The sequence below is a fragment of the Elephantulus edwardii genome, unplaced genomic scaffold (assembly GCF_000299155.1).
Source record: "Elephantulus edwardii isolate Elephantulus edwardi_28Jun2011 unplaced genomic scaffold, EleEdw1.0 scaffold00007, whole genome shotgun sequence".
NCBI classification, from domain to species: domain Eukaryota; kingdom Metazoa; phylum Chordata; class Mammalia; order Macroscelidea; family Macroscelididae; genus Elephantulus; species Elephantulus edwardii.
Genome location: NW_006399757.1, coordinates 20,222,934 through 20,231,974, shown reverse-complemented (window position 1 = coordinate 20,231,974; position 9,041 = coordinate 20,222,934). Strand labels below are relative to the sequence as shown.

The following is a 9,041-nucleotide window of genomic DNA, read 5'->3' as shown; positions in this document are numbered from 1 at the left end:
TCAAAAAAGTTTCAACTTCTTCCATATAATCTCATTTTTTTCCTTTGTAAAACCAAATGATTGTAGTATATTTATTCCTGTAAGTGTTTCTGTTTTAGTGTGACTCATACTGGTTTACATATAAATGTAGATGAGTTTCTTAAGTGTTTTAAATTTTAGGGTTTTAGGGGATTTTTTTAAATGTATCATATACCAATATGACAGAATCAAACATTCAGGCATAAAATTAGGCTTTGGGAGAAACTAAGTAAACAGATTTGTAGGCATCCTAATCAAAGATGAAAATTCAACCATAATAGATGATTACCTCATAGTGGCTTAGTGTAGAGGTATCTGAGTTGCTAACCCAAAGACCGTTTCTCTCTGGAAGTTTGAATCTACCAATAACTCTTCAGAAGAAAGTTAGACAATCTCCTCTATGTGTGATTTATAGCTTTGGAAACTCTATGGAGTTTCAGTCATGAGTTCATTCCAACTGAATCACAGTGATTTTGAATCTGAGTTTATATGACTTATCTATTCTTAACGTCACATATATGTTCTCTAAACAAATGAATTCCCTATTCACAAAGGTAATGATTATAGAGACCTCCGGTGGCTTCATAATTAGGAGTTGTGCTGTCAGATCAAATTCATATGGTTCAAATCCACCAGTTTTTCTGTAGGAAGAAAATAGTTGTTCCTATACGACTGCATTAATCAGTTGATTTCAATATTTACTGTATTTTGTCATTATTCTTTGCTTGGCACAGAAAATGACTAGAGCATTTTTCAAAGCATAGACATGGCAGACGCTTCATCAATTTTATATAAAAATTGGATCATTTAGATTATTTCTATGAGATCATCTCATTAAAGTGGCAATCTATTTAAGGGATTTTTATCAATTGGATAGTTGATGGGCCAGTTTAAAGAAGTGGAAAAGTAAATCCACCAAAACTCAGTATCATAGTAGCATATAAATCTTTAAGACTTACAAACTCATGATTCCTGTTGCTTAGGTGTGTGTTTTTTTTCAAGAATACTTATTTTTTTTAAAAAAAGAATCATAAATAGTTATAATGAAAGCATAGTGTCAGATTGAATTTAAGCCATGAAACAATTCTTAAATCAAAAGTAAATGGATGTTTTCTTCCTCTTACCATAGATTGTTCCCACTCACTTTGAAAATTTTCCAGTCTGGAGCTTTAAGAATCCCGTAAATTGAGAGCATTCCATAACCCACTATTCTGCATGTGTTCGGAGGTCTGAAGATGTCCTGGTCTGGAAGACCATGTGCCATTACTCAGTCATTATTTCCTATGTTTCCCTTTAAGCCATCTTCAGCTTGAAACCCAATTTTTGAGACAAAGGACACAGATTCTAACATCTCTGTTCCTCTCCCCACTTCTTAAATCTCCCTGATGAAACACCTTGCAATTTTCTATAACATGAACCCAGCACTCTGAACAGCTGATTGAAACATAATGCTTCCCAGACTACTACCTGAGCTGCATATAAAAGACAACAACCCCAAAATACCAAGCCAATTTGATCTCTGTTTTAAGGATAGTGAGGAATGCAGACCGTTATAATTCTTCAATGCAATGGACTTTTTGTAGAATAATCTTCCAATTAGCACTCAAATACATACAGATGTTCAGAGTGTGAGTGAGAACAGGGGACCCTATCAGGTCTGCGTCTGGCAGGACATCTGAGAGCCTGTGGCTGAGCATCAAGCAAGGACAAGGGTCTTCGGATAGGAAGGAAGAGAGACCACATCCCCATGGAAAAGAAGCCATAGCAGCCACTGTTTCTCGCTGGTAAAGGAAGGTGGCAGGCTATGACAGTAAAAGGGGACGTTCCTTACATGTAGGCTTGAGTCTATCTCTGTACCAAAGAGTCTTTTGGTATTGGTGTTGTGTGTATGTCTGTGTGTGTATGGAAGGTGTCTTTGGGAGTTCCAATGAATTTAGGAGTCTGGCCTTTCTCCAATCCCCGCGCCTTCACTCCCTAGCTCCCCTAGTTCATGTAGAAAAAAGTTTTACACGAAATGAGCCCAGCGTTGACGTAGGCATTGCCTCCCCTCTTGGTTGGATAGAAGCCCAAAAGGGAGCAAGCAGAGGGGAGGGAGGGAGGATACAGAGGGATGGATGGATTCCCGAGGTTAGGGTCCTGGGGCGGGGCCTGTTGACAGTCAGCCAAGAGTATTGATTCCGGATCCACACATACATCAAGCTCTTCCTTCCTCTAACAATGATCTAAATCCCAATGAGGTCACTGAAATGAGAGAGAATCAGATCAAGAGAGAGGGGGAGGACGAGGAAGACGACAAAGGAGAAGGAACTCAGACGCAAAGAGACCTTCAGACAAGGTGGCCTTTTGTGGCGACACAGCAACTGCCAGGAGTGTGGTGCAGGGTATCAACCTGCAGCTCTGCGTGAGCGTCGCGGAGACCCGCAGGAATACTTTGTGTTACCAGGCAAACAAAGGCGAGGAGGCTGAAGGGAGCTGGAGAGAGGAGCGGTGAGGAGTTGCTCTCGGATCACGGGGAGGCAGAGCTCACCTTGTGCGCCTGGATCCGGAGGGAGCCCGAAGGCGCGGAGGCTAAGGCAGGCGGGCTGCCCTGCAGAGCCGTGGGACGCGGCAGAACTCTGGACAGCGCCTCGCGTCAGGCTCGGGCTCCGGGGCAGCTCCAGGCTTTCTGCTCCTGGCAAAGCCCTGCTCCGGTGGTGTGCTCCCTTCACTCCACCACCTACTGAAGCCGGGCGCATTCTTCTGCCAGCCCTGTCCAGACGTGCCGAGGCTGGAGCAGCACTTTTGTCTCTGACAGAGGGGTCTCTGGAAATTGTGTCCTGTCCATAACGTTTGACTGGTGAAGAAAGAAAAGTTTCGGGGTCTGGTAGGGGGCAGAAGGGGTAAGATTAGGGGAAGAAAGAAGGCGGATGGTGGGCTTCCCTGTCTGATCTGGAAGGAATGATGACGGAGGAAGGATGTGCACCAGCGGCCAGATCATTGGGAGCCTGTTGGTGCTCTCTGTGCTGGAGATAGGGCTGGGGGTGTCCAGCGTGGCCGTGGGAGCGGTCAGCTTCAGCCTGGCCCTCCGAGAACACAAGCCGCAGCTCGGAGACTCGTCCCCGGTATGGAGCGGGGTGTGTGTACGTTGAGCCATTTCACTCTCTCTTTACCTTCTTAAAGTGAGGGTCAGTATGCGTGTGTTAGTCACTCCCTCCCTGGGGAAGAAAATTTTAAACCTCCTCTGGCTTGCTTGTAGGTTCCTGTTAGCAAGCGATGCCTCTTTCTTTCGTGCTTTATTGCTTGTCTTTTTATGATTACCTGGGCTTAAGTCTGAATTAAATGGCATTTTTTTTTAAGTTGAAGTGGGAGTGTAGGAGGCAGTTTCTAAGGGCTGACTTTGTAAAGGACTGACCTGTGGTGCTGATGGGGCGGTCAAACCAGTTTAGAACAGACTCATTTAGTTTCTTCTTTCTTTTAAAAATAAAATCCGAAGGAGTGTGCTAAAATGTTTTGGGTTTGGTTGGCTTTGGGTTGGCTTTGTTTGCTTTATCTCCAGGAATGAGCTGGGGTTGAGTTGTGCTTTTTTCTCCATGTAACAGAGCCCAAAGTGCGCTAAAGGTAACATTTGTAAACCAAAAATAGAAGTTTAGCGTGTGGTGGAAGGAGAATGTTGACACGCTTCATTCATCCTTTGTGCTGGAGGCACAGTAACACTGCTCTTAGATGTTTTGTTTTCTTGCTAGTTTTCTGTTACTTCAGAGCTGAAAATTCTTCCATAAATGCCTGGCAATAAGCAAATCAACCAATAGCATGATGTGTACAACAATCTAATTGGAGAATAACTCAGCCTTAAGTGTACCCAACTGTTCTGGTAACATTTGACAGTTTTCTTTAGGCCAAATAGCAGAGCTACCAAGCCTCACTTTGGGTGAATCTTGTTCATTTAGGATGAATCATGAGGAGAGAGTTAAAGGTCCACTCATTTGACCAAAAAACAATACGATAACTCAGCACTTTTGTATTGTACCAATACAATAAATATGAGCCTAATTGTGAAAAACAGCATCTACTTCTAGTCTTAGTCATACAGCTTCTGTATCGTTCAGTGTGTCTAGTTTAATTCTGCTTTTGGATAATTTAATAGGATGCCATTCTATATAACTAATAATCCAGAGGTATTATAGCAGTCATGGTTTCCAGAGATGAGCAATGACTAAGATATTGGTTCCTTAAGTTTCAAGAAAACCATTCTAAAGCATGGGATTTTGAGTGATGCTCTATCACTCTTAGAAGTGATAAAATTGTCCTTTGGAGAATTAATTTTTATATATGTTAGTTGTTCAAAGTGAGGTAAAGGTTTATAAATTGCAGAAGTTGAAAAGAAAACTGGTATTGGGTTCTAAAACTGAGTTAGTCTAAGAATGTTTGTTCTCAATTTAAAAATCAGTTACCATTATTCGTCTCCAAATAACTACCTTTTTCACTAATAAAATGTCTTTATCAATGCAAATATTAAATTTCAATATGAAAATTATAAAAGACATATCTTTTATTTGGTAGTTCTATATCTTATATGCAGTAGTGGTTATTTTCAAAGAGTTGGCTATTATTATAGATGATGTTGCTGTTGTTATGCAAACAAGACGTTATTATTCTAACTTATAAAAGCTGATGTTGCTGCTCTTATTACTACAAAAATTAAAAAAATTAATTTTCAAATCACTATTAGATAACTGTGAAAATTTAATGTGAAGGTTGTCTAGGAGGGAGAAACTTAAATCTTCTCGAAGGATTTTCCCTTTGAAATTCAGGAAATTGAATAAACTTATCTCTAAATAATTTTAGAGTCTAATTTATGTTTAAGAATAATAAAAAATAGTTATAATACTTTGATGCTGTATAAAAAAGATAAACTCAAACCTTATCTTCAAAGACTGTTCAGTATTATGTGATTAGTTTACAAATGTGTATGTAGAGGGAAAGAAACTTTAATCAATAATTGAAAAACATATTAACAGTCATATATATGGAGTTGTTGTTATAAATTATTGTTTTTATTATTAACTGTTTAGAGTACCCAAATTCAACAACTTCCGTAATAATAGCTGTGGATACTATCATCTTATTCAATAAAGTGAAATAATAAATCTGATTGAGTGAATGGATTTGAAACTAGAATACCCAGTAGAGTCTGTCATTTTTTATAAACTCAAATTTAAGAATTTAGATTTTGAAATAAAGAATGTCTAGTTGGAAAAATTTTATTTAACAAATTATAGACTGGTGAAGTACGTTTTTTTAAAACTTTGGGTGTTTATTTTTAAAATTCACTGAGTCATTTTCCAATTCTTTAAATGATGAATCTATATGACCAATATTTATAGAAGGCTTTACCATGTGTGAGGCACTTCACTTTACTATTTACTATAAAAGAGCACACAAGATGAATCATAACACTGTCCTTAGAAAGGAGACAAAGGAGAGTGTGTATATACTAAATGTATTTGAGGTGAAAAATTAAGAGTAATATAATTCCACAAAGAATATGGCACAAATAAAGGGAAAATATATTTTAGTGATTAATTAAATATATATAGAAGTACTACTTTTATCATGCTCTTGAAAGAGAATTAAAACTTGAAATTAATGTGGTACAGTCTTAATGGATATATCATAGTGTGGAGTCTAGAGTCAGACTACCCAAATACAAATCCCAGTTCTATCACTTACTAGCTAGATGCCTAGCCAGCTTCTTTATTTCAAAACTAGAAATAATAACATCTGGCTATTAGCATTGCTCTTGGGAATTCTGGTGGCCTAGTGACAAGAAGCTGTGCTGCAATTCTGAAGACATGTGGTTCAAGGCCACCAGCTACTGTGGGGGAGAAGAATGGCCAATTCCTTCCCATGCGATTAACTGCCTCTGAAAATCTGCCTGAGGTGTTTCAGCTATGGTTCAGGTCTGCTCCAACTTTTCTGTACACAACAACAGCATTGTTAGGGAGCTCTGGTGGCCTGGTGGTTAGGCATTGCACTGCCAACCCAAAGGCACAAGGTTCAAGTCCACCAGCTGCTCTACAGGAAAACTGGGCAGTCTCCTCCAGTGATATTTACTGCATCTGAAAACCTACCGGAGGGTCGACTGTGAGTCAATCCCAACTCGATAGTGCACAACAGTGTTAGCATTGTTAGAAGATTCAAATGAGATAATGCTCTTCCTAAAACTCATGACACTCCAAGGAGATTAAATAAAAACTAGATAAAATCATGACTCTGGTAATTTATTAATTTAAAATCTGCATTATTTATTCACATGTGATGTTATTTTATAATAGTCAACTTGTCGAGAAAACTATCTTTTATAACCAGAGTTTGAGTCTATCAGTGCCGTGATGTTATTGTGATGTTATTAGCACTACTGTGAATATATTAAATAAATATTATAATTCAATGAAAATAAAATAGGTATTGGAAGAGATTATTTCTTATTTGTTGACCTTAAAATCATGAGCTTTTTATCAAGGAAAAGTGCTCCAAAGGTTCAATCCACTACTTTGATAATGTGATCTCAAACATACACACATCATGTAAGAATTGCTGCAAGTAGTAGAAAGATAGCTTAAAATTTATAAAGCAGATTATTACATAAATTATTTTAACCACTATTTCATAATTTGGAATAGAGTCACTTCTATAGTAAGCCTTAAAAATGTGATAATTTACAAGGAAAAATTGTTACTGAATTCTAATCTAAAAGAGAAAGAACTTACAATGTTTTTGTGATCCCAAAACATTATAGCAGATATAACCACCTATTTTAAAAGCCCAACTGTTAGCGAGCAATAAAGGAACTACTATGTAAGCTGCTTTGGAAAAAATAATCACACCAAAACAAATTCTTTGCCCTCAACTTGACTTTAACTCAAAGACCATTTAGAACAGCGCAGTAGCACCCCATAGGGTTTCCAAACTTAATAGAACAGAGAACAACTGTCCCACAGGCACCGAAGACTATAATATTTATGAAAACAGACTATCATAGCCTTACCTTACAGAACAGCCAATGGGTTCCAATTGTCAGCCACTGTGCCACTAGGACTCCTTGAAAGAGGTATGGCCATGTAAAATATTATGAGTGTAGAAGACTTAATGACTCTATAGACAGCTACAAAGAGAGAGCTGTACTTTCAAGTTGTTATGTGATCTTGTTGTTCTTTTTACTATTATTGTGTACCATAGAGTTGGAACAAAACCATAGCTGATCCTCTGGCAGGTTTTCAGAGGCAGTTAATCACACGGGAGGGGATTTCTCATCTTTCTCCCACAGAGCAGCTGGTGGCCTCAAACCACATACCTTCTGCATTGTAGTGCAACTTCTTGCCATTACACCACCAGAGCTCCTAAGTGGTCTTAGGAAAGTGACTTGACTTAGCCCCAGTGCCTCACTTGGAATATTAATGGACTAGATTTAGTAAGATGCCTTTTTCTGGGTCCTGGAGAATCTCCTGTTATTGTTCTTGTTTGGCACCTGAGAATCTAGATTCAGATGCTAGTAGCCAGGACAATATGCTGAGTTGCATTTGCTACACAAGTTTCAACTCCATCCATTATATTTGATGGGCAACCTCATTCTGTGTGATTTACAGTCTCTGAAAAACCACTGGAAGGTGTGTGATGAGTTGAATGACACATAACAAATGTTTGATAATTATTTTACAAGTTAATTTTCATATAAGAATTCTTATTTGCTCCAAATGTAAATCACAAGGTAGTCTTCTAGAATAGTAAAGATTTCCACATATAATCATAAAATGTCTGAGAGATTTTATTAATTATTCTTCCAGACAATAATTATTTTATATAACTTTTATCTGCTTACTTAATGTGTCATTTATGACATAATCAAGACACATGCTCTGTGAACACCTGATTCACCATGGAAATTATGTGACCAATCCAGAGTGTTCTTAAATTCACTCTTATTCTCACCGTAGCAACACAAATGGGAACTTCTCCAAAGTATTGTTTCACATTTACATCTGTTGAATGTATTTAATTAAATATATACAAACATACCAAAAAAGTGAAAAAAGTTCCACAGTTACACCAAGTGAACGTAGTTTGAAGCCTTTTATCAGATAATGGATCTTTTCTCTGTGGCCTAAACGCATAACATAAGGGATATATGAGAGTAAAACATTGACCTGATTTTCAGAGAAGTTTTACACTTTTCTGAATGTATATTTTATGCCTCATTTTAGGATTAATTTCAATTCCACAAGCAATTTATAAACAACATTTTCTTTAAAAATGTTTGTAAAAGAATCAAAACAAAAGTCCTTTTCTCCTCAGAAGTAATAGCAATTATTAATTTGTTGTATAATCTCATAATCATTTCCATATTATCTAATGAGATTGTCATCATCTAATGAGATTTTTCTAATGAGATCGATTTTGCTTCAAATTTCTGAGTATAGTGAAGCCCATTCATAGACTCTACAGAGCCAGGTCAAAAATCTATGCTTTATCTCCTCACTAATTCTCAAGTGTGACAGGTTAAGTGCTATGGGTTTTCTAGGGTGGAAAGTTACTGTGGTTGTGTATCATCAAATTAGAACCAATCCATAGCTGACCTTATAATGTATTGTTAGAGGCAGTGAGTCACATGGGAGTTGATTGTCCATCTCTCTCCCATGAAGCACCTGGTGGATTTGAACTGTGCACCTTTGCATTGGTAGTACAATTCCTAACTACTCTAGTTAGTATATAAAGAATCATCCTGCCTATCAAAAATTGCACACATAGATGTCCATTGTTAACACTGATTGATAGAGGATCGGGCAAATGGAGAGCGTCTTTACATTTAACTTTCATCCATTTATATTTGGTACATGTTGGAATTCCTCTCCAGAACCTATGACAAAGTCTGTTTTGAAATTTTAACCTTTAACTTAGGGTATAATATGTCTTAAATCTCTCCCATAGAGACATTAGAGGTTCATAAGACATGATATATGCCACCTATTCCTTCAACATTTGGTTGA

General features: G+C 37.7%; 1 protein-coding gene across 1 annotated transcript in view; it reads left to right on the top strand.

The window, feature by feature from the left end:
- Window positions 1-2,972: 2,972 nt before the first annotated feature.
- TMEM196 (transmembrane protein 196) overlaps window positions 2,973-9,041 on the top strand; it is a 90,518-nt gene continuing 84,449 nt past the window's right edge. The window contains exon 1 of the mRNA XM_006880282.1: window positions 2,973-3,119. Within this exon, the coding sequence (XP_006880344.1) occupies window positions 2,973-3,119 (147 nt within the window). The remainder of the gene's footprint in view (window positions 3,120-9,041) is intronic.